The 25,584-nt window shown below is 42.9% G+C and overlaps 7 protein-coding genes across 7 annotated transcripts; 4 read left to right on the top strand and 3 right to left on the bottom strand.

Annotated features, from left to right (window-relative positions):
* Window positions 1–1,905: 1,905 nt before the first annotated feature.
* Window positions 1,906–2,373, top strand: RhiXN_12064 (uncharacterized protein; the record flags this gene model as incomplete). The annotated part of the gene is made up of 1 exon (XM_043331879.1): window positions 1,906–2,373. One exon carries the CDS (start codon window positions 1,906–1,908, stop codon window positions 2,371–2,373), a length of 468 nt encoding a protein of 155 aa, XP_043186640.1.
* Window positions 2,374–6,690: 4,317 nt separating this feature from the next.
* On the top strand, window positions 6,691–7,109 carry RhiXN_12063 (uncharacterized protein; the record flags this gene model as incomplete). Its single annotated transcript, XM_043331878.1, has 2 exons — window positions 6,691–6,717; window positions 6,774–7,109. 2 exons carry the CDS (start codon window positions 6,691–6,693, stop codon window positions 7,107–7,109), a joined length of 363 nt encoding a protein of 120 aa, XP_043186639.1.
* A 2,732-nt stretch (window positions 7,110–9,841) lies between these two features.
* RhiXN_12062 (Retrotransposon-derived protein PEG10) lies at window positions 9,842–12,514 on the top strand (the record flags this gene model as incomplete). Its single annotated transcript, XM_043331877.1, has 5 exons — window positions 9,842–10,113; window positions 10,174–10,748; window positions 10,875–11,248; window positions 11,687–12,142; window positions 12,215–12,514. 5 exons carry the CDS (start codon window positions 9,842–9,844, stop codon window positions 12,512–12,514), a joined length of 1,977 nt encoding a protein of 658 aa, XP_043186638.1.
* A 103-nt stretch (window positions 12,515–12,617) lies between these two features.
* Window positions 12,618–14,637, top strand: RhiXN_12061 (Retrotransposable element Tf2 protein; the record flags this gene model as incomplete). The annotated part of the gene is made up of 3 exons (XM_043331876.1): window positions 12,618–12,839; window positions 12,867–13,607; window positions 14,074–14,637. The coding sequence occupies 3 exons, from the start codon at window positions 12,618–12,620 to the stop codon at window positions 14,635–14,637; spliced, it is 1,527 nt and encodes a 508-aa protein (XP_043186637.1).
* A 3,206-nt stretch (window positions 14,638–17,843) lies between these two features.
* Window positions 17,844–20,987, bottom strand: RhiXN_12060 (Transposon Tf2-7 polyprotein; the record flags this gene model as incomplete). Its single annotated transcript, XM_043331875.1, has 1 exon — window positions 17,844–20,987. One exon carries the CDS (start codon window positions 20,985–20,987, stop codon window positions 17,844–17,846), a length of 3,144 nt encoding a protein of 1,047 aa, XP_043186636.1.
* Window positions 20,988–21,385: 398 nt separating this feature from the next.
* Window positions 21,386–22,699, bottom strand: RhiXN_12059 (Transposon Tf2-7 polyprotein; the record flags this gene model as incomplete). Its single annotated transcript, XM_043331874.1, has 1 exon — window positions 21,386–22,699. The coding sequence occupies one exon, from the start codon at window positions 22,697–22,699 to the stop codon at window positions 21,386–21,388; it is 1,314 nt and encodes a 437-aa protein (XP_043186635.1).
* Window positions 22,700–24,537: 1,838 nt separating this feature from the next.
* On the bottom strand, window positions 24,538–25,383 carry RhiXN_12058 (Retrotransposable element Tf2 protein; the record flags this gene model as incomplete). The annotated part of the gene is made up of 2 exons (XM_043331873.1): window positions 24,538–24,837; window positions 24,910–25,383. 2 exons carry the CDS (start codon window positions 25,381–25,383, stop codon window positions 24,538–24,540), a joined length of 774 nt encoding a protein of 257 aa, XP_043186634.1.
* Between the last annotated feature and the right edge of the window lie 201 nt (window positions 25,384–25,584).

The following is a 25,584-nucleotide window of genomic DNA, read 5'->3' as shown; positions in this document are numbered from 1 at the left end:
AGCTCACCATCCACAATAATCTGTATATATCTGACTTTCTGATTTAATGGCCATTTGACTCCTATTTTCCATTATTCCTGTCATTACTCTATGTAACGCTCATATTGACTGTATGTGTTACATATCGTTCAATAGAGCTCCTTCCGCTCGTTCTAACGCTGCCTGTCACGTGCTCATACGATAAGATCTCATGGAGATATTAGCTTCACAAGATTCTATCTATGTGGCTCAAGTACCTTACTAATCATTATATTTGTATCTTTACATCTAGCTCATCACATGACTAGCTCTAACTTGGGAAATGAACCTTATTCCTAGCTTAGTTGAGTCATACCTCTCATGAGATTACTAAGGTTCTCCTTATCTAGTAATTTCTAGTGGCACTGCAAATCCTGCTTATGAGTCATTCTGCTTGCCACCAGAATGACTCACACTAATGACTCACTCTAAGTGCTCATTGGCTGCCAAGCATTTCTTGATAGACTGAGTCATGTATTTAGATGTTTCTATTTTTTAACTAATTGCAGTTCAACCCAAGAGCAGTCACATTCCATCCTAGTCATATCTGTGCCTTCCCACCCACCAATCAAAGTCTTAGGAAGCACAGTCCTAAGCAAGTCATATTCATACTCTGACTAGGTGAATGACTCAGTAACCTTGCCACTCTAGGGTATAAAAGGGGACTCTTGCATACCCTTGGAGGGCACCACCTTACTTTACTCCACCTCACTGTTACTGTTGACTGTCACTCTTGGGTTTGGGCTTGCCCCCCTCAATTGTGTGATATATTGTGCCTCAAGATTTCAAATAACTTAAACTTGTATAAGTGGATCTCCCAAGTACCCATAGTGTGGAAAGGTTGTAGACCTGATACAGAGTTCTTAGGTTAAGTGAACAGAAGGCAATCATCCTTAAAGAAGGATATATACTAAGTAACCAGTTAGTTCCTGCAACTAGGAGTGAAACTTACATAACTATCTCTGCCAAAGGGAACCTGAGCCAGTACTCTTGCTCTTAGAGAAATACTTACTAAGACACTTTACACTGAGAAAAGATATATCTGTAGTTGATTGTATTCAAGATAGCTAGACCCAGAGAACCCTAAAGAAGCTACTTCTTTACTTAGCTTGGAAATTGGGAAATCTTCCAACACAGACTCTGCTCAGCACCAGAGTCTCAACCTCTTTTCCCCCAATTTACAACATGTAGTCCATTGTTCAAAACTGTTCACAGAGATTGTTCCATTGTTTTGAATGTATCTTCATCAAATCTCATTCAAGCTGAACAAGATAAACTGTGTTAGACAGAGAAGACACTATCAAATTTACTGGATGAGTTTCAAATTTATCATGTGACAATTGATTGAGTAACAACTGGTACAGTACAAAAGTTCCAATCCTGTGAACAGTTTTGAACAGCACTGTACTAAGTGAACCCAGGCTCAAGGCCCTGTGCACAATGTGGGGAGCAAAAAGAGGTAATCAATGTAGGGATTACCATTGTCAATTGGCCTCCTTATAAACTGTTCTAAGGCAGTGTTAAACACAAATATTATGACCAATGAGAACCCTGCTCCATCAGTGGCCTTACTCATACATATATGTCACCTATGATGTCATCAAGCTGGAGGTGGCTACATTGCTGATTAAGTGGAGAAGGGGATGTGGCAAGGTGCTTAGGGTATGACATAAGAACCAAAGTTGTGTGATTGAAAATTGAGTCTGTTAGGCTTCATTTAAAACTGAAAAAATTGGAAGATATTCCAGGTATATGTGTGAGTCTACAGCACCTCCTATGGGCTAACTACAGCTTCTAAATCATGTACCAACTAGGGAAGCAATCTGGAAAGTCAGAAGCCCTTTTGCACAGGCCAGATCACACAAATGTACCCCCAGCAGCCAAGCTATGTTACCTGAACCTATCTTTGCCAAGATTGCACTTGTTTACCCCAAAAAGGAGCTCCAGTGCCAGATAGATGCAAGCCTAGGTCAGGACAAGTCCTTGGAAGAGATCCTATCCTTCCTACAAAACAAATCCAAGGCTCCAATGACAATCAAATGCACCTTCAAGGACCATGAAATTGATGCCAGCTTGCTATTCTATCAAGGGCAAATTGAAGTCCCTGATGTGAAGACCCTGTGCATGGATCTCCTACAGATGTTCCACAATAGCCCATTGGCAGGACACCCAGGAAGACAGCACACCCTTGAACTCCTATTGCAACTTTACTATTGGCCTGGCATCCAAGCAGATACATATTGGCATGTGGACAGCTGTGAAATTGTTATGGATATGACATTTCTGTCCTGGATACAGTCAAACAGACCAGTACAAGTGGTTGCATGCTGGCCCAAGCCCAAATTTGGGAGGTAGCAGGTGTGATCATGGGTTGTCAGCAGAGGGATAATAGGGCTCTATGGCTTAGTGGTCAAGCTGGTTCAATTCCAGCTAGTTCTATTTTCCTCTGTTTATGACAATTTCTCCACTAATCTGTACTTATTTTACCATTTACACAAGTAACACAATGGTATATAAAATGAGATAATGATGCAAACTAAGGTTTTAAAGGCCCCTCTTTCCAATTGCAACCTTTGCACAACCCCTAAGTCTAAGGAATACCCTGAATATGCAATATCTTCTGCATGTACACTGTTTTCTCACTCATTAAAATATGCATAAATTCAGCTGAGTGGATAAACAGTAACTACCAATATTCTCCTTGTTTGTAGTATTTATCATACAAGATTCCATCTTGCAGCTACACACAGAATTGTTCAGGGCCCCCCCTGTTGCATAGGCAAGTGTTCTGGTGCTTAATCAGCACTTAAGTGCCAATGCACTATATGTGCCTTCCCTCCATCACCCAGGCATCCCACACTGCCACATTGCTTGTGCTTAGGTGCACCTGCTTGTGCGCTCCATAACAACAGCTCAAACACTCAGAACAGCTAACATTTGGCAGAGTTATGCCCTATTTACTGTAAGTACCCAATTCAGAGGTATCATACCTTTGGGACTGTTTACTCCAGGGATGAAACACTTAGCCTTGGGACATCCAAGGACCCACATAGGTAAATACTGCCTTGGGGCAAATATCAGGGACTGATGTTATCTACCATGTACCAGAGTATTGGCTCCCTCAAGTGTTTCAGTTGCCACCTGTACCTCCTGTACCCCTCTTGATATCAATCATGTATATACATGTTTGTGTGCCTTCTCAGGGTATAAAAGTACCCTGTGAAGATGCTTCTAATACATCCTACTTTTACTTTTACTCTTATATACTGACATATACAAAAGCCTTTGACAGCTAATCTGTGCATTTACTTTAGTGATTGACTCACTGTAAATAGCATAGGAGATTATTCAGTGCACTAAGACCATAGGCCAGTCCCAACAGACACAGGGTAACCTATCAGTGTACTTACTGTGGCCCTGTGCCCCTTGACTGTCACAGTTGTTGAGCTCAACATTGAGTATAGTGCACCAATACTGTAAGGATTGTTGTGATTGAGTGATAGTGTTTCACCCATCCCTACTCCTACATTGTAGGTAGCTTTATCTACAATATCTCATAAGTCCTAGGTCCACTTTAGGTGAACCCCATAAGTCTTAAGTTTTACTTAAGCATCTATAAGTCCTATACTTAATAGGCAAATCCTATAAATTCTGTACATTAGTCAGGCAACCCCCTTACTCAAGGTACTTTCCCAGAGACCTTAAGTATACATACCCTTAGTCACTTAGGCTTAAGTAACTCTAGTCTAAGGTACTATACATAACCAACCACCTGCACTTCATAGTTGGCAGGGTACTTGTTAGAAGTTCTTTATTCCTGATAACACTAGCATGTATTGTGCATGTATTCTGTGCATATGTTCTAATACTTAATATGAGTTTTTGGTTATTCCCATATACATTTGTATATAGTAATTCTTTCTTACTCCTGTACTTACACAACTCTTAACATACTTAGTGAAGCTATCCACAATTACCAAGATGCAGTCATTCCCTGTTTCTTTTGGCAGGTTAGTGATCATGTTGTAGGACACATCATGCCAAGGACATGTCAAGAGTTTCAGTGGTTGAGCCAGAATTGATGCATACTTGGGTTTGCAAATTTCTTGACAAATTTCTGTTAAGAGTTGTGTAAGTACAGGAGTAAGAAAGAATTACTATATACAAATGTATATGGGAATAACCAAAAACTCATATTAAGTATTAGAACATATGCACAGAATACATGCACAATACATGCTAGTGTTATCAGGAATAAAGAACTTCTAACAAGTACCCTGCCAACTATGAAGTGCAGGTGGTTGGTTATGTATAGTACCTTAGACTAGAGTTACTTAAGCCTAAGTGACTAAGGGTATGTATACTTAAGGTCTCTGGGAAAGTACCTTGAGTAAGGGGGTTGCCTGACTAATGTACAGAATTTATAGGATTTGCCTATTAAGTATAGGACTTATAGATGCTTAAGTAAAACTTAAGACTTATGGGGTTCACCTAAAGTGGACCTAGGACTTATGAGATATTGTAGATAAAGCTACCTACAATGTAGGAGTAGGGATGGGTGAAACACTATCACTCAATCACAACAATCCTTACAGTATTGGTGCACTATACTCAATGTTGAGCTCAACAACTGTGACAGTCAAGGGGCACAGGGCCACAGTAAGTACACTGATAGGTTACCCTGTGTCTGTTGGGACTGGCCTATGGTCTTAGTGCACTGAATAATCTCCTATGCTATTTACAGTGAGTCAATCACTAAAGTAAATGCACAGATTAGCTGTCAAAGGCTTTTGTATATGTCAGTATATAAGAGTAAAAGTAAAAGTAGGATGTATTAGAAGCATCTTCACAGGGTACTTTTATACCCTGAGAAGGCACACAAACATGTATATACATGATTGATATCAAGAGGGGTACAGGAGGTACAGGTGGCAACTGAAACACTTGAGGGAGCCAATACTCTGGTACATGGTAGATAACATCAGTCCCTGATATTTGCCCCAAGGCAGTATTTACCTATGTGGGTCCTTGGATGTCCCAAGGCTAAGTGTTTCATCCCTGGAGTAAACAGTCCCAAAGGTATGATACCTCTGAATTGGGTACTTACAGTAAATAGGGCATAACTCTGCCAAATGTTAGCTGTTCTGAGTGTTTGAGCTGTTGTTATGGAGCGCACAAGCAGGTGCACCTAAGCACAAGCAATGTGGCAGTGTGGGATGCCTGGGTGATGGAGGGAAGGCACATATAGTGCATTGGCACTTAAGTGCTGATTAAGCACCAGAACACTTGCCTATGCAACAGGGGGGGCCCTGAACAATTCTGTGTGTAGCTGCAAGATGGAATCTTGTATGATAAATACTACAAACAAGGAGAATATTGGTAGTTACTGTTTATCCACTCAGCTGAATTTATGCATATTTTAATGAGTGAGAAAACAGTGTACATGCAGAAGATATTGCATATTCAGGGTATTCCTTAGACTTAGGGGTTGTGCAAAGGTTGCAATTGGAAAGAGGGGCCTTTAAAACCTTAGTTTGCATCATTATCTCATTTTATATACCATTGTGTTACTTGTGTAAATGGTAAAATAAGTACAGATTAGTGGAGAAATTGTCATATCCATAACAAAGTACACCATCTTTGTCTGTCCTGGACATGGTCTGGGACAAGGTGGGGCACTAGTGCTTGAGGCCATATAACTACAATTGTAAACCACATATGTTGGTAAAAACCTATACTATGGAGTTGACAAACTATACTACATTGTCCAAGACAATCAGGCTATTGTCAAATTATCTAAGTACAGCAAAGAGACCACTTTAGGCAGTGTGGTGACTGTCCACTGAGTAAGCCTAGTGACTGGGCTGTAAGGCCCGTTTACAGGAGTGGTGACAAGAGGTAATTGACCTGGGGATTACCACAGTTCATTACCCTTCTTATATACTCTATATAGGCTGTGCTATTTACAATTGGATATCAAATACTGTATCAAATAGAAAGCCTGCTTCATTGCTGGCCTTAATGATGCATGTGTGTCACCTGTGATCTAATAGGTGGAGGTGGCTATGTGGCTGAGTAAGTGGTTGAGTGGACATGACAAGGTGCTTAGGGTATAACATAAGTGCCAAAGTCCTGCAATTTAAAATCTTGTCCATTTGTGTTTGTTTCAATTAGAGAAATTGGCAATAAATCCCTGGTATCATGTGTGTCTACAACAATGTCAAATGCTCCAAGAAGTTGAAGGCACCAGACTTAGCAGATCTGTTCTTACAGCACATTTGGGAGTGTTGTAGACACACTTGATACCAGGGAATTTATTCCCATTTTCTCAACTTTAAATAAACACAAACAGACCAGTTTTTCAATCACATGACTTTGATGCTTATGTCATACCCTAAGCACTTTGCCATGTCAATTACCTCTTGTTGCATCACTACTTGTACACAGGGCCTTACTGCCTGGGTTAGATTACTTAGTCCACACTGTTCATACTGCCTTAAGCAGTCTCTCTGCTGTACTTAGATAGCCTGCCAACGCCCTTAAGGCCTTGGTCATTGTAGTTAGGTAGTTAGATGCTGTAGGGTAGTCCTTACCACCTTATGCAGTTTTCTCCTTGTACTTAGCTGGCCACAAGCACCAACCCCCTTGGCATCCCAGACAACATTTAGGACAATGACAACTGGAGTCACACCACCCTCTGTGGGCAATTTGCACAAGGCCTCCACTGGGAGGTCAGTACACTAATTGCCACCCAGGAACACTGTCCCACCCCACTCCTTGAGCTGCAGAATGCAGCCCTTGTCATTGATAACACCCTCCAAGAGGAGCATGCCAGCCACCCACCCAAGAGTATCAAGTCTAGCAGCTCTTCCACTACTACCCCCAAATGGGGGGTGGGTGCAGGCCAACAAGCCACCAGACAAAGTCCTCTCTCCTCTGACCCCAACTTTGTATTGGAGGAAGAACATAACTGTTGCCAATCAAAGGCATTATGCATCAAGTGTGAGAAGACTGGTCACAAGTTTGCAGGCTGCACCAGATGGAAGGCCAGGGAAACTGCCAAAGTTGCCAAGAGTCTGGACCTGCTTTAGGAAAAAAATAAGGGTACCTGCTGCTGCACACAAGGATCCCAAGGACAATGGCTTGGAATATTTTGAAATTTATAATATATCCACCAAATCTGAAGTTGCCCCCTCTTCACAATTTCAATATAACTGGCTTAACAAGCAGAAAAATCAGAAATTGTTGTGACCTACACTGAGCAGCAAAAGTATTGCAGGCTAGGAGAGGTCAAAAATTTACCTTCATTGCTGAGCAGCCAATCAGTGAATCCCATCCAGATTATACTGACACATGGGGCCATTGTAACACTATGTGTTAGCACAAAATCTTACAAATTCATCAAGAACTAAGCTCACAGCCCCACTTTTGCTGTCATGCAACCTGCAAAACTTTTGCCAATTGTGTTGAGCATCTTACCAATCTGCACATAATTGATTAGGCAGTTCAGTATAAGCTCTGGTTTGTTGCACACACATTCTCAGTTATATGGGCCATTGCTGGACAAAGTATCAGCTTGTTCTGCCCATTAGGGACTGTAACACAACTGTCTTCTCAGGGCTAATAAAAGAAACTCAAAATTGCAGTTACTTTGAACTCAAGGTACTGTGTGGGATGAAAATGCTTTGGGGTATTTCAGGTGACTGCTGGTACCCAGTGAAACAGTTTCTCATGGCCATCCCATACCTGGGACTGGCAATACAAGAGATTGCAGTGGGTTAGGCTGTGTGAGCTGAAAATTGAAATGCCACTAATAAGCTGGAATCCAAGCCAGATGACATGTGACTTATTATCTAGGGCAGCAGCAATGTGTACAGAAAATTGCAGCCAACAGGTGGGGTCCCAAATTGAACATGTTCTAACTCTTGTCACAACCAAGATTGAAATGATTACTGTGAGATAATAAGACAATTTACACAGATGAGAAAGTGGGAAATCAACAAGGTGAATTGTTCTTGGGGTTTCCAACCCAATTCACAGTCTTCTCTTATAACAAAAGTAAAACGGAGTAAACACATAAAAAGGGACAGTGTCTGGGCTGCATAACTGGGAATCAAGATAGGGCATATGGCTCAGAAGCTCTACACAGTGAACCAGGCTGGTGCGCAGCAAGATAAGCAAGATAGAAGCACTTAGGACAGAGTAAGTCCGGACTAAGTGCAAGAAGGGAACAAAGAAGCGGGAAAAACATAAACAAGGAAGATAGGAACTGCACAAACAGATTAGATGGATGCAGATAGGATGTACATGAGTTCCCAGACACACGCACTGGGGGAAGGCAAACGCAACAGGTAATATATAGCCATGTCAGGAGGTAAGGCTCATGACATTGCCCCCACTAAAAAAAAGCCCTTTGTTGCTGCCTAAGGGCTGGTTACATCAGTCAAGAACAATCAATGGCAAGTAACTCCTCAAAACTAAACAGTGCCTCATTCTCACTGCTTTCAAAAGTTTCTGCATTCCTTCTAATCTTCTAATTGTTCCATCCTAGGTAGCCCTGGGGCTCCCATTGTGTTCCCTGACTGGAGACAAGTATTCTGGAGTTTGGCAAGTGTCTGGTGTGCTGGAGTACAGGGGGAACAGTAGGGGTGCTGATATGTGCGCCTCTGTGTCATGAGCCTCACCTCCTGACATAACTTTGTATTGCTTGTCACTTCTTTCCCTTCCCCCCCAGTGCATTTGTCTAGGGAACTCATCTGTATCCATCTTATCTGTTTGTATGGTTCCTATCTTCCCTGTTTATGTTTCCTTCTTGCACCTGGTCTGGACTTATTTTGTTCTAAGTGCTTCTATCTTGCTTATCTTGCTGCGCACCAGCCTAGTTCACTGTGTAGAGCTTCTGAGCCATATGCTCTATCTTGCTTCCCAGTTGTGCGGCCCAGACACCATCCCTTCTCCTTGTATTTACTTACCCCCTTTCACTTTGTTATAAAAGAAGACTGTGAATTGGGTTGGAAACCCCAAGAACAATTCACCTGGTTGATTTCCCACTCTCTCATCTGTGTGAATCATCTCAATATCTCACAGCAGTCGTTTCTTTCTTGGTTGTGACATTGTGGATTGTTCTATCCTGGCTGTAGCCAATCAATCAACTGGGACATCACTCAGGTTCTCATCCCCACCTTTACTCCTTACAGTTCTCTTTTTCTTTGCCACAGAGCATGCTTGGTTATTGCACACTGCCAACTAGGCTATCCTCACATTGATTCAGAAAGACCTGAACTCTTTTACCTCAATACACCCCTCAGATTACGTGTAGTTTGCATGAGATGCTATGACAAATGCCAGATGTCACAACCAAGGATGAAATGACTGCTGAGAGATATTGAGATGATTCACACAGATGAGAGAGTGGGAAATTGACAAGGTGAATTGTTCTTGTGGTTTCCAACCCAATTCACAGTCTTCTTTTTATAGCAAAGTGAAAGGGGGTGAATACAAAGAGAAGAGACAGTGTCTGGGCCGCACAACTTGGAAGCAAGATAGAGCATATGGCTCAGAAGCTCTACACAGTGAACCGGGCTGGTGCGCAGCAAGATAAGCAAGATAGAAGCACTTAAAACAGAATAAGTCCGGACTAAGTGCAAGGAAGGGACAAAGAAGTGGGAAGGACATAAACAAGGAAGATAGGAACTATACAAACAGATAAGATGGATCAAGATGACTTCCCCAAACAAATGCACTGGGGAGAGAAAGGAGTGACAGGCAACACATAGTCATATCAGGAGGTGAGGCTCATGACACCAGATCTTGCAAATTGTCAATGGCCTCACTTGCATCAAGGGAGGCATCTCCTCTTATTGCTCCAGCCACACTAGAAGGACCTTCCAACGCACCTACAAGTTGCGCAAGGGTCAACCTCTGTCCAGAAATCCTCTGGCAGCAAGAGAATGCTACAAAACTCAATCACCTGCACAGATATCTCATAGGCAACAATGCCAGCAGCAGATCTCAACCCCTAGCGCTCCACAGACTACTGGAGAAGAACACAGGACATCTTATCAGCCATCTAGACGCTTGGAAACAAACCATGTTGTAGGATGTTACACAAGCAGTAGAGAGCATAACTAAGTGCCTTCTGACTGCCCCCAGCAGCACAGACCCACACACACCTCCCAGAAGAGTCTTCACAGTCATAGACAACACCCTCAAGGCCCCTTCTGGCTCCAGCAGCTCAGGCAACAAGGACTTCTTAGTCCCTATCAAGGATGAGCCTGACCCAAAGGGAAAAAGGGTCAAACTGGAGTCACCAGAACCACCTAAAGCGACCCCAAACACCTCCTGGGCAATTCCACACACCCAGGAGCACCTTGACCACAACCCAGAGCAGCCCTTCATCAGGCCAACACCTGTAGATCTCCCAAGCACATCTCAAGCAGCAACAAGTAATCCCCTAAGCAAAGGATATCTATCAGCGCAACAAGGAGAAACAGATGAAGAGAAGGAGGCAAGAACGCTACACAACATTGCTACCATCATGGGCAGAGCCTTATCTGTCCCACTTCAGAGCTTCAGGGGACTGTCCCAAACTCCTGGCCCAGTTCAAGCAAAGTCAAAAATCCCTGCTCCTGAGAAGTATGATGGCAAGAAGGGCCCTGCAGCCAAATCATTTATCCTGGATTGCAAAACCTACTTCCTTAGCAATGCTTCCTCATTTCCTTCTGATCACAGTTGAATTCCCTTTGTCCTCATGAACCTAAAAGATGGACAACCCAAGAAGTGGGGACAGATCTATTTGGAAAAGCTGCTGAATGGGGATGATAAGCCAACCTTGGAATCCTAGAATACATTTGAAGCAGCATTCTTGTGCAACTGGAGCAATCCAGCAGCAGCACAGATTGCACAACAATGTTTGCGCAAGCTCAAGCAGCTTAAATCAGCAAGTGGTTATGCCACAGAGTTTAGAATCATAGCCAGCAAACTAGAATGGTCAGACCCTGCCCTCATTGCCTCCTCCTGCCAAGGACTCAAGACAGAAGTCAGAAGCAAGCTAATTGAATACACCCTGCACAAGAACATCACTGCACTGGACAAGTTTATCTCTACTGCCTGCCTAATTGATGACACACTGTTTGAAGCATGCAAGGAGCTAAGAAATGATAGCAACAGCAGCACCAGCTCACCACAACGCCCTGCTCAAGGGCACTCAAGCAATTTTGCTTCCAAGCAGGTTTAGGAAGCAAGAAGAGACGCTGGAGAATGTTCCAAGTGTGGGGAGAAATCTCACAAATGGGGAGGACTGCAAGAATGGATGGCGCCTCAAAACAATAAAACACTCTAAGCCTGAATCAGGAAGGGCTGCAGAAGTAGAAGAGCTGGAATTGCTTCCCCAAGCGGGAAAAGTCTAAGGAAGTCTTGCTCTATGTCTAGGCTTCCTGAATCTCCCCCAATGTCTATAGAACCCTTGTTTTGTGCAGCCCTGCAAACCAATAAATCACCACTGCTCACTATAGACATAGAGGGAATCACAGACACTCAAACCGCTCTAATTGATTCTGGTTCTTCTGCTAACTTCATTGGCCCCTAATTTGCCTGTTCTCACAACATTCCTGGAAGTAGACAAACAGCCTACCTATGGCCCTATCTATTCAATGACCCCTGCAGAAAGAGAATCACTCAGGGAATTGACTCAGAACTTGCAGCTGGAAAGATTGTGCCAGCCACCTCACCAGCAGGAGCTCCAGTGATGTTTGTAAAAAGGGCTGATGGCAAGCTTTGCTTAGTGGTGGACTATTGCCAGTTAAATGCCATCACAATCATAGACAGATATGCGCTACCCAGACAGGACAAGCTAATTGAGAAATTGTGCCATGCTAAGATCTTCACAAAGCTAGACTTGAGAAATGGATATCACAACATCAGGATCAAGAAAGGAGACAAATGGAAGGCTGCATTTTGCACTGCCCTTGGTCATTTTGCTCCCACAGTCATGCAATTTGGCTTTAGCAATGCCCTGGCTGTGTTTATGTGCTTCATGAACAACATATTCCGTGATTTACTTGACATCTCTGTGGTTGTGTATTTGGATGACACCTTGATCTTCTCAAACTCAAGAGAAGAGCATGTGAAACATGTCAAGGAAGTCTTATCTCACTTGCTAAAGCATAATCTATTCTGCAACCCTGCCAAATGCTAGTTCTTTGTCACAGAAGTTACCTACATTGGCCTTGTGATTTCTCCTGATGGCATCCCCATGGAGAAAGACAAGGTGCAAGCAATTGTGGACTGGCCTGAACCCCAAAATGTGAAACAGGTGCAATCATTCCTAGGTTTTGCAAACTTCTACCGTTGCTTTGTTCCCAACTTCTCTTGCTTAGCACACCCTCTGAACAACCTTACTCAGAAGGAGCAACCATGGATCTGGCAAGAAGAACAAAAGGCTGCATTTGATGCAATCAAGGCTGAATTGCAAGGAGCCTGTTCTAGCTCACCCTGATGAATCTGCACCTTACACCTTGGAAACAGATGCTTTTGAAGCAGCCATGGGTGCTGTGTTATCTCAGAGATAGGAAGATGGTTGTCTACATCTTGTTGCATTCATGTCAGCCAGCTTTTCACCTGCTGAGCTGAACTATGACACACATGACAAAAAGCTACGTGCCATTGTTTGTGCATTTGAGCACCAGAGAATCTTCCTGGAAGGAGCTGAGCAGCCAATCACTGTGTTTACTGACCACAAGAATCCGGAGTACTGGAAATCAGCTAGAACCTTCAACAGGCGTCATGCATGCTGGAATCTCATGCTGGCGTCCTACAACTTTGTCATTGCTTATTGACCTGGGAAACAGTCACAGAAACCTGATACCCTGTCAAGACAACCAGATCACATGGACTTAGAACCATCTCCACAAGTTATGATTCCAGAATCTCATTTTGAGGCATTCTCAGCACACATGGACTCATCCTTGCTGGATCAAATCAAGGAAGCTACTCAGGAAGACATTAGTCTTGACACAATCTTGCTAGCTGTATCAGACCGTAAATTCTTGCCCCACAGTGTTGCACAGAAGTTCAAGGACTATACAATTCAGGAGGGTCCACTTTTGTATCAAGGAAGAATAGTTGTGCCAGATGAACCTGAGATCAAAGAGCAGCTCTTATCTCACTTCCATGATTCCCCTGCTTCTGGTCACCAAGGAAGAGCACAAACTCTAGAGTTGATCAGTAGTCATTATTGCTGGCCAGCAATGAAATTCCAAGTCAATTGCTATGTGGAGTCTTGTGAAATCTGCCAAAGAAGCAAGGGACATGTACACAACTATGCTTTCAACCTGCTTTCTGTCCTTGCAGGTCCCTGGGAAGACATCTCATATGATTTCATTGTCAAGTTTCCCATGTGTAAGGGGTATGACAGCATTCTGGTGGTTGTACACAGCTTCTCAAAGATGATGCACCTGATTCCCTGCAAGGAAACTGCCACTGCTGAGGGTGTAGCTCAGATGCTCCTGGAGCATGTCTGGAAGCTACATGGAACTCCCAAGCGCACTGTGTCTGACAGAGGGACTACATTCAACTCCAAGTTTCTCAAGGTGCTCTACAAATTTCTGCAAATTGAACCCAACTTCTCTACTGCTTATCACCCACAATGTGATGGGCAAACATAAATCAAGAATCAATGGCTGGAGGCATATTTGCGCCCTTTCATCAAGCACAGACAGCCTGATTGGGTTGATTCGCTCCCACTGGCAGAATATGCTCATAACAATGCCAGAAGTCAAGCAATAGGCAAATTGTCTTTTGAGATTGTGCAAGGCTGCTCTCCTGTCATTTCACCGCTCTTGGAAGCCACTAGATTGCCCATTGCTGATGATAGAGCCAAGCAACTGGCTGAGACTATTTAGGAGGTACAGGTATCAATTAAATGAGCTCAGGAGCGCTACAAACAGGAAAACACAGGTAAACTACCTCCTGAGTTTCAACCAGGAGACAAAGTCTGGCTTCTGGCTTTCAATATCATGTTACAGCATCCCAAAAAAAAAGCTGAACCATGAACAGTATGGCATTCTCCCTCTCATAGGAAGATTGGGCTCTCACACTTATTGCCTGGCTCTCCCTGAGACCATGAAGGTCCATGATGTGTTCCATGTCAGCTTGTTGTCTGCTTTCAAACAAGACACGGAGTTTGATTGCTCATTCACTCCTCCTCTGTCTGTGATCACAGCAGAAGGAGAAAAAGAGTATGAAGTAGACAAATTCGTAGATTGGGCAGCAGAAGACAGAATCTGGAAGTACATGGTCAGATGGAAGGGATATGCGCCCCATGAGGACACATGGGAACCAGCCAAGGATCTGCAACATTGCAAGGACAAATTGCGCGACTTCTTTGCTAATTATCCATTTGGCCTGGCTGCCAACAAACCCATTCCTACAAATGTGTGCACAGCTCAAAGAAGAAAGGTACTCAAACAACCCAACAAGTCCAAAACTGCCTTCTTTGTTACTTTACAAGCTCTTACCACCAAAACTTGCCCTGCCAAGCTCTTCTTGTGCTCCCTATTATCTCAGCATGCCCCTCTTCATGTCACAACCAAGAAAGAGATGACCGCTGTGAGATATTGAGATGATTCACACAGATGAGAGAGTGGGAAATTGACAAGGTGAATTGTTCTTGTTGTTTCCAAGCCAATTCACAGTCTTCTTTTATAACAAAGTGAAAGGGGGTGAATACAAAGAGAAGAGGTGTCTGGGCCGCACAACTTGGAAGCAAGATAGAGCATATGGCTCAGAAGCTCTACACAGTGAACCGGGCTGGTGTGCAGCAAGATAAGCAAGATAGAAGCACTTAGAGCAGAATAAGTCCGGACTAAGTGCAAGAAGAGAACAAGGAAGTGGGAAGAGCATAAACAAGGAAGGTAGGAACTATACAAACAAAATTGGATGGATACATGAGTTCCCCAGACAAATGCACTGGGGGGGGGGGGGGAAGGAAGTGACAGGTAATACATAGTCATGTCAGGAGGTGAGGCTCACAACAGATTGTTCCCCAGGCCAGTATGCAATGACAAAGTTGTAGAATGCCAGCATGAGATACCAGCGTGTGTTATAGAGTGGGGTATTGGGACTATGTAATTATATACAGAATATACTTAACTAATTAATAGATCAATTATATATGGACACAAAAGGCAATGGACTAGCTATATAAGGGTAAATCAGGTTAGTAACCAGGGTGATCCCTATACTTAACAAGTAATCAAGCAATTACTGCAGATGCAGGTGGTTGGTTATGCTTATACCTATAGTATGAAAGTTATTACTAAGCCTTAGTTACTTACTATGCTTTATCTGGATTTGTTAATAATTTATTTGACTGAGATTGCACTTAATTGAAGTGTATATGCCGCTTTCAAGGCCTTGAACTCTCCCAACTGACTTATCCGAGAGGATCAGGGTTGCCCTAGAGCCTTTCCAAGCTACCCAGTGTCTATTGGAACCTTGCTAAAGGCTATATGCGGCAAGATAACTTGCAGGTTAAGCTCAGCAAGCTTGAGAGGCCAAAAAAGCAAAATAAAACACTCCAAACTGGGTAAGCAGATTTATTAGATCTTCAAGTTCACCAAAGAGGTAAAAAGGGATGAAAATGGGGATGTGAATGATGCATTTGAAGGGTCTCCCTCCAAGGCATTATATACCCCAGAGGGAGAACAAATAACTATATACATGATGTGCAAAACAGGAAGTTAGATGAGAGGTACAGCCTGAGCTATTTGATACATGAATACCAATTAAGCCTGACAAGTCCTAGTGAGATAGACCCAGAGCTAATAACAGAATGTTCTAGAGCATATATGGCTAAATCACATTAGTTTGAATGCTAAGAATAGCCTTGAGGCAAAGTAGGATTTCATAGAAAGAGCTGGAAAGTTAAATGGTTAGTTTCTCCATCAATATGGCTCAGAATCAGACAATTCCTTTTTGAGAAGTGAGATACAGGTGCCTCCAACCTATTAGTATTTGTCTGCAGTGTTATATGTCTATTTCCCACCAAGATATTGGCATTGGCATGCCCTGCCAATCTTTGGCGCTTATTTGCAATTACTAAGTGCTGGCACTTCCATGCTTACTTGCACTTGTTCCATGCTCTGGAAGTGCTGTTCCTGCATATAAATGTATGATACAAAGAATATTATAAATTATAGAAATAATAGTATGACCATTTCAGATGACCAAATGTGGATATATGCAAGCACAATGAGGAAATAAAGAATAAAATGTCTTGTAGCACTGCCAGTTTCCAAATATAGTTATGTCCATACCCATATTTGCATAGAGCAAGGATGATTACCCTAGTGCGCATTATTCACTATTGGCAATTAAGGGCGCATATGTCTAAATTATCCATTCCATAACAATGCACATGATATGGAATGACTAATTTAGACATATGCGCCCCTAATTGCCAATAGTGAATAGTGCAAACTGGAGTAATCATACTTGCTCTATCCAAATATGGGCATGAATATTACTATATTTGGAAACTGGCGGTGCTACAAGACCTTTTATAGTTTATTTCCTCATTGCGCTTGCATATATACACGTCTGATTATGCAAAGTGGTCATACTATTATTTCTATGATTTATAGCATTTTTTGTATCATACATTTATATGTAGGAACAGTACTTACAGACCATAAACAAGTGCAAGTAAGCATGCAAGCGCCGGCGCTTTGTAATTGCAAATAAGCGCCAAAGGTCGGCAGGGCATGCTGACGCCAATATCTTGGCGGGAAATAGGCATATTACTATGCAAACAAATACCAATAGGTTGGAGGCTCTGGCATCCCACTTCTCAAAAAGGAATTGCCTGATTCTGAGCCAAATTGATGGAGATACTAACCATTTAAGTTTCTAGCTTTTTCTATGAGATCCTACCTTGCCTCAAGGTTATTTTTAGCATTCACACTAATGTAATTTAGTCATGTATGCTCTAGAACATTCTATAAATAGCCTTGGGTCTATCTCACTAGGACCTATTGGGACTAATTGGTCTTTATGTATCAAATAGCTCAGACTGTACCTCTCCTGTATCTTCCTCTTTTGTACATCATGTATATAGTTATTTGTTCTCTCTCTGGGGTATATAAAGCCCTTGAGGGAGACCCTTTGAATACATCTTCTTTTCATCCCATTCTTACCCCTTGTGTGAACTTGAAGATCTAATAGATCTTCTTTACTTAGTTTAGAGTGTCTTATTTTGCTTTCTTAGCCTCTTAAGCTCACTTGTCAGAGTCTGACTAATGAAGAATGGGATAGATGCCTAAAGAGGCAGTGCTGGCTTTGGGGATAAGCAGAAGACTGCAACCAACACTTTAGAGAGAGAGTTTACTTGCCAAATATGGCACAAGACCCCTTAGAGTAGAGCAGGAGAGTGGGGAGGGTAGTCAGTAGATTGACAGGAGGTCAAGTTCTGGTCTGAATGCCAGAACTCTCCCTTCATTATATACATCATACAGAACAAGGGAACTGTAAAGTACAAAGGAGAACAATGGAAGACATACTACAAAGGTATGGGTAACTAAGAGAACAATAGAACAATGCAACTAAGGACATATGGTAACTAAGTAACCAGAGGACAAAGCTAACAGGCTAAACAAAGGGACCATTCACATTCCATGTTGATTGCTCTGCCAGGGGAGTCCTTCATGGCCTGTGGTCATGTTGGGAACATCCCCTGGTCCATATAATTCGTAAAATTTAGATAAAAAGATAATAGAATATTAGGGTATCTGTGTTCATGCCTCTTGGGTCATGACACTTCCCCCCCTTCAAGGCCCAGGTGCATCTGGGTGGAGCTGGTGGAATTTGGCAACCTGTTTTGGTGCATTGGCCAAGTGACTTTTGGGTTCCCAGGTGTTCTCTTCTGGTCCATACCCTTTCCACTTGACATAGTACCACAGGTTCCTTCCTTGCTTCCTGGAATCCAAAATCTTCTCCACCACATATTCTTCTTCTCCTGTTTGGGTAATTACAGGAGGCAAAGGTTTGGGTTTGCACTGGAATTCATCAAAGGGTTCCTTGTGGAGTAGAGCTATGTGGAATACTGGATGGATCTTCATAGATTTTGGAAGTTCCAATTTGTAGCTCTCTTTGCCAATCTTCTCCAAGACTTTGTATGGTCCCAACCTCTTGTGTTCAAGTTTGTGGGAAGGCCTTGAAGTTTTGATATTGCTGCTGTCTAAGAAGACCCTATCACCAGGTTCAAGCTTGATTGCTGCCTTGTGCTTATTATTGTAGTAGAAGGCTTGCTTATTCTGGGCCATGGTTAATGCAGCTTTGGCTTCCTCCAGGTTTCTCTTCAAGAACTCAGCCAGTTCATCTGCTTGAGGGACTTGGGTAACAGTAATATCCCCAACAGTGAAATCTGGATTGTACCCATAACAGAGGTAAAAAGGAGAGTGTTTGGACCCAGCATGAACCCCATTGTTATATGCAAATTCTGCCAAGGGAAGGAGAGCAACCCAGTCATCTTGCCTATGGCTAAGATAGTGCCTTAGGAAGATTTCAACAAACTGGTTTAACCTCTCACTTTGCCCATCCACTTGGGGTCTGTAGGCTGTTGAGAAGTGTGGTTCTATCCCCAAACGCTTGTATACTTGGCGCAGGAATTTGGCATTGAATTGAGGCCCACAATCTGAGATGGTTTTTCTGGGCAGCCCATGGAGTTTCCATATGAAGTTCACAAAGAGATTTGCAACATCAACAGCAGTGGCTTTAGAGGTGGTAGGAATGAAATGGACCATCTTGGATAGTCTATCCACCACTGTGAGTATTGCATCATATCCCTCTGAAATAGGAAGGCCAACAATCAGGTCATATGTAATTTCCTCCCAAGGCTTTCTGGGTAGATCAATAGGTTGGAGTAACCCCATCTTGGCCTGGTTGGAATGTTTACTTCTGATGCATGAATCACATGCCTGAATGTATTTGGCCACAGATTGCTTCATCCCAGACCAATAATAATGGCGAGACAGCAACTCCATGGTTCTCCACTGTCCTGGATGGCCTGTGGAAGGATTATCATGCCTGCTTTCAAGAACAAGGCGCCTGATTTCTGGCTCATTGGGTACATAAATGCACTGGTGGTAGTAGAGCAACCCATTATCCAGAGACCAGCCTTTAACAGGAATGTTTTCCTCCAAGGACTTCAGGATTTTGGCAACAGTTTTGTCATCAGGCAGTGCATCTCTGATAAGATCATTGAGGTCACTGTCTGTGAGAATTGAAGAGATAAAAAGCTCTGGTGCAATAAGTGCAGGGGCTTCACCCCCCCCTTTAGCCTCCCCTTTCAGGTCTTCTCTCCTGGAAAGGATATCAGCTTTTTTGTTTTGGGAGCCAGGCCTGTAAACAATTCTGTAGTTATAGTCTGCCAAAAATCCCATCCATCTAGCCTGACGCCTGTTAAGTTCCCTCTTTGTTTGGAAATATTCCAGGTTTTTGTGATCTGTGAGGACTTTGACAGGGATTTCAGAGCCTTCCAAAAGGTGTCTCCATTCCTTCAATGCTCTAATCACTGCAAGCAACTCTTTGTCATAGATGTCATAGTTGCATTCTGCAGGTGATAGGCTCTTTGAAAGGAAGGCCACAGGATGGAGTTTGTCATCTCCACCTTTTTGGCTAAGGATTGCACCAGTTGCATAATCTGATGCATCACACTCAAGGAAGAACTCTTTTGAAACATCAGGCTGAATGAGGACAGGGGATTCAATCAGAGCTCTTTTTAGGTTGTCAAAAGACTCCTGCTGTTCAGCACCCCACTTCCAAGGGTTCTCCTTGCGCAACAGTTGATAGAGTGGATATGCAAGCTTGGAGAAGTTCATAATGAACCGCCTGTAGAAGTTGACAAAACCTAAGAACTCTTGAACCCCTTTAACTGTCTGGGGTGTTGCCCAATCAACAGCTTTGGAGATTTTTTCAGGGTCTGCACATACCCCTTCCCCATTGGCTATGATTCCCAAGTAGTGTACTTGATCCTGGAAGAACCTGCATTTCTCAAGCTGACAGTACAACTTGTGCTTCTGTAGCCTTTTGAGAACTTCCCTGACATGGGTAACATGTTCTTCTCTGGATTTGGAGAAAATAAGGATATCATCCAAGTACACTATCACATAGACATCTAAGATGTCCCTCAGGATATCATTCATGAAGTGCTGGAAGGTAGCTGGGGCATTGCACAGCCCAAAGGGCATAACCAGGTATTCAAAAAGGCCATATTTAGTCTTGAATGCTGTTTTCCATTCATCTCCTTCCTTAATTCTGACAAGGTTATATCCAGATTTAAGGTCTAGAGCAGTAAAGCACTTTGCACCCCTTAACTTCTCAATGAGATTGGAAATCAAAGGAAGGGGGTAAGAGTTCTTGACTGTGTTGGCATTCAGTGCACGGTAGTCAATGCACATCCTCCTTTTGCCATTCTTTTTGGGAACAAAGATCACAGGAGAGCTGTAATGGGATTTTGAGGGCCTGATAAGGCCTTGGTCCAGCTGTTCCTTTAAGATCCTCTTGAGTTCCTCATCATCAGAAGGTCTAAGGGGATAGACAGGTCCTTTAACCTGTTTGGTTTGATCTTGGAGGACTATCTCCAAGTCATAGGAGCAATGAGGAGGCAACTCTGTCACCTTGTCCTCAGAAGATACCTCTGCATAGTCACAGAGTTCCTCTGGGATGCCTTCAAGTGAATAATCCACAGCACCTCCAGGATCCCTAGGGATACTTTCAAGAGCCTCATAAGGAGCCTCAGCACCTCCTAGGTCTTCTGGTACACTTTCAAGGTGGTTGGCAGTCCCACCAGTGTTTCCCAGGATAATATGAGAAGAAGAAGAAAAACAAGTTGTACTACAGTATACAGAGTTAAACATTACACGCTTGGTAGTCCATTCTATAGTTGGGTTGTGTAACTTGAGCCAAGACATTCCTAAAACAATTGAGTGTCTACCTATGTCTGCTACATTACATTTCAAAACCTCTTTATGGCTACCTATAAAAAATTCAAAAGTACATTCAAACTCAACCAAACCAGAGCTGATATCACGACCATCAATGACCTTTAATGACCTAGGAATTGACTTCCTGACCAAGGGTATATGATATTGGTCAATAAGATTTTTATGGATGAAACAGGATGAAGCTCCTGAGTCAATCATAGCCCACCCATAGAATGGTTTCATCTGGGTGGTGCTTTTCTTGTTGGGGGCACTAATACTTGGAAATGCAGAGTAGTAAATATTGAGTGGAGAGATGTTATTTACAGAAAAGATCTCTAAATTGTCCAAGTTTTTAATTCCCTCTGAGACATGGTGCCTTTTCATGTTCAGAGGTCCCCATTTTCCAACTCATTCTCAGATAGATGGGCTTCATAGCCAGAGTATGTATTAGAAGGACATTGGCTAGCATAGTGTCCCTTTCCTCCACAGGTAGAGCATACAATAGGTTTTTTGCCCTTTCCTGCAGAGTCAAGATCCATAGGGCTTGGTCCAGAGTTGGAAGATTTTGGCTGGACTGGAGAGGGGTCTACAGGATGTGAGTCCTTTTTGAGACTTTTGAAGCTACTCTCAACCACAGTGCCATCATTCCACTTCACAGTAGGAATAGACATGCCCTTTGCATTTTTGCCAATTTTTGAAATGGTGCCTTTCCTTGCTTTTCCATCTGGTCCAATCATGTACACTTTATCCCCAACAGTGAGTTTATCCCTGGTCACATTGCCCAAGGCTCCTGTTGACAATGTAGTGCCACTTTTGGAACCAGAGGAGTTGGTCTGGCCCTTGTGTTGTGCCTGGAACTGTTCTAGGCGCTGGTCAATCTTCAGAGCTTTATCAGCAAGGTTCTCTAAGGAAACATTGCTGGCATTATGGTCATAGTCCTGAGCCATAAGCATCTCCTTGATTTTGAGAGACAGGCCATCATAGAAAAAGTCCCTTAGGGATATGTCATTATACCCTAGGTTCTGGGAGTAGGTTTGGAAGTCCTTGTAGTAATCTTGAACAGACTTGGTTTGCTTTAGGGTCTTGAATTTAGCCCTATAGTTCTCAGTCTTGTTCTGGACATTCCACCTTGCATTGAACTGCAACCAGAACCCATTGATACTGTGGAGCCAAGCCACTGGGTGATTATTGACAACATCCTCTTCTAAGTAGGGTTCAAGCCACTCATGAGCTTTACCCTCCAGGCAAGAGATAATAAAAGCTATCTGTTCCTCAACTGAGGCTTGGGGATATGAAACCCTCAGATAGTGAGAGACAGCCACCCTAAATGAAACTGCTTTGTCTTTGTTACTACCATCAAACTTCTCTGGTAGGTTAAGCTTGGGCCTCCTGGACCCAGAGCCTGAGCCTGAACCAGAACCTTGAGGGGCACCAGCCAGAGCAGAGATAATATTCTCCAGGGCTTTGACTTGCCCTTCCATCTGGGTGATGCCACCATCATGGTTTTGAAGAGAGTTGTTGGCAGTAGCAAGATCAGCAGTGTTATTATGGATCTGACCAATTGCTACCTGCAAATTATGATTAACAGCCATGATTAAGGTTTTCAAGGCTGTGAGGGTCTGAGACACCTCTGCAGGTAATGAAGGTGCAATGGAAACAGAATCAGGATCCACAGTAACAAAGAGATTTTGGCTGCTCATGATGAAAGTGGAGAAATAAAGAAGAAGAAGAAATATAAAAGGTAGAAAAGAGTAGAAAGGTTACAGGAGTTCTATACTACTGAAAGTGCTATACTACTAAAAACTATCCTAAAAATGTTCAAAAAACTATACTAAAAAATTCCTGCTCCAGGCGCTAAAACTTTGCTCCACACCTAGCCTTGGACAGCCCCTGCAACTAATCAACAGCTATGGACAAGCGTGATATAGAAGTGGGTGTTCTGCAAGCGGGTGTTTTGCTGACTAAGTTTGCAAGGCAGTAGGTGAATGTATCCACCTGTCAGGTTGGTGATTCCTAGTCTATAGCCCTATAGTAATCCAGGTACTGCTTAGTCCCTCAGGGTCTTTGATTATTACACCCCTATGACCTTCAGCTATTCCCCAGGTACTGGTACCACAGATGGTCTCAATCCCCTAAGACTATAGTGCCCACTAAGCTGGCCCACCAATAGTCCTAGTTAAGCAATACTGGGGCAAATGCGTCACCCAGTAGAGTATTATATGCTAGCACTAACAAGAGCACTGCACAGAGCCAAGAACTTGACCTAATGTCAGAGTCTGACTAATGAAGAATGGGATAGATGCCTAAAGAGGCAGTGCTGGCTTTGGGGATAAGCAGAAGACTGCAACCAACACTTTAGAGAGAGAGTTTACTTGCCAAATATGGCACAAGACCCCTTAGAGTAGAGCAGGAGAGTGGGGAGGGTAGTCAGTAGATTGACAGGAGGTCAAGTTCTGGTCTGAATGCCAGAACTCTCCCTTCATTATATACATCATACAGAACAAGGGAACTGTAAAGTACAAAGGAGAACAATGGAAGACATACTACAAAGGTATGGGTAACTAAGAGAACAATAGAACAATGCAACTAAGGACATATGGTAACTAAGTAACCAGAGGACAAAGCTAACAGGCTAAACAAAGGGACCATTCACATTCCATGTTGATTGCTCTGCCAGGGGAGTCCTTCATGGCCTGTGGTCATGTTGGGAACATCCCCTGGTCCATATAATTCGTAAAATTTAGATAAAAAGATAATAGAATATTAGGGTATCTGTGTTCATGCCTCTTGGGTCATGACACACTGAACTTAACCTGTAAGGTTTCTTGGCGCATATAGCCTTTAGCAAGGTTCCAACAGATACTGGGTAGCTAGCAAAGGCCCTAGGTCAACCCTGAACCTCTTGAGTAAGTCAGTTGGGAGAGTTTAAGGCCTTGAGAGCAGCATATACACTTTAATTAAGTGCAATCTCTTTCAAATAAATTGATATAACTCTAGATAAATTACAGCAAGTAAATAAGACTCAGTACTAACTTTCATACTATAGGTATAAGCATAACCAACCACCTGCATCTACAGTAATTGCTTGATTACTTGTTAAGTGTAGGGATCACCCTGATTACTAACCTAATTTACCCTTACATAGCTAGTCTATTGCCTTTTATATCCATATATAATTGATCCATTAATCACTTTATTGTATTCTGCACTTAATTACATAGTCTCTAAAACCCTACTCTATAACAGCACATGACACCTGTTGAAGGTCCTGGCCAATTTCCAGCACTCCAGATTCTTGTGACCAGTAAACACAGCAATTGGCTGCTCAGCTCCTTCCAGGAAGATTCTCTGGTGCTCAAATGCACAAATAATGGCAAGTAGCTCCTTGTCATGTGTTTCATAGTTCAGCTCAGCAGGTGAAAAGCTGGCTGACATGAATGCAACAAGATGTAGACAACCATCTTCCTATCTCTGAGATAACACAGCACCCATGGCTGCTTCAAAAGCATCTGTTTCCAAGGTGTAAGGTGCAGATTCATCAGGGTGAGCTAGAACAGGCTCCTTGCAATTCAGCCTTGATTGCATCAAATGCAGCCTTTTGTTCTTCTTGCCAGATCCATGGTTGCTCCTTCTGAGTAAGGTTGTTCAGAGGGTGTGCTAAGCAAGAGAAGTTGGGGACAAAGCAATGGTCAAAGTTTGCAAAGCCTAGGAATGATTGCACCTGTTTCACATTTTGGGGTTCAGGCCAGTCCACAATTGCTTGCACCTTGTGATTTCTCCTGATGGCATCTCCATGGAGAAAGACAAGGCCAATGTAGGTAACTTCTGTGACAAAGAACTAGCATTTGGCAGGGTTGCAGAATAGACTATGCTTCAGCAAGCAAGATAAGACTTCCTTGACATGTTCCACATGCTCTTCTCTTGAGTTTGAGAAGATTAGGATGTCATCCAAATACACAACCACAGAGATATCAAGCAAAGCATGGACTATGTTGTTCATGAAGCACATAAACACAGCCAGGGCACTGCTAAAGCCAAATTGCATGACTGTGGGAGCAAAATGACCAAGGGCAGTGCAAAATGCAGCCTTCCATTTGTCTCCTTTCTTGATTCTGATGTTGTGGTATCCATTCCTCAAATTCAGCTTTGTGAAGATCTTAGCATGGTGCAGTTTTTCAATTAATATGTCCTGTGTTGGTGGCGCATATCTGTCTTTGATTGTGATTGCATTGAGCCAGCAATCATCCATCACTAAGCAAAGCCTGCCATCAACCCTTTTTACAAACATCACTGGAGCTCCTGCTGGTGAGGTGGTTGGCACAATCTTTCCAGCTTGTTCTGAGTCAATGTGTTCCTTGAGTGCTTCTCTTTCTACAGGAGTCATAGAGTAAATAGGACCATAGGGAGGGTGTTTGTCTTCTTCCAGGTCAATAGCAATGTCATAGGGGCAATGTTCTGATAATGTGGTGAAAAATCTCTCACTAAATACCTTCTGGAACTCTTAAAATTCAACAGGGAGGTTCTGAGGCTCAGGTTTGATGTTGCCAGTTTGTGCTTCTGTAGCCAGGCAGAGTGAGACTTTCAT

This window comes from Rhizoctonia solani, chromosome 15 (genome assembly GCF_016906535.1).
Source record: "Rhizoctonia solani chromosome 15, complete sequence".
Lineage (NCBI taxonomy): Eukaryota > Fungi > Basidiomycota > Agaricomycetes > Cantharellales > Ceratobasidiaceae > Rhizoctonia > Rhizoctonia solani.
This window is presented reverse-complemented; position numbering and strand designations above follow the sequence as displayed.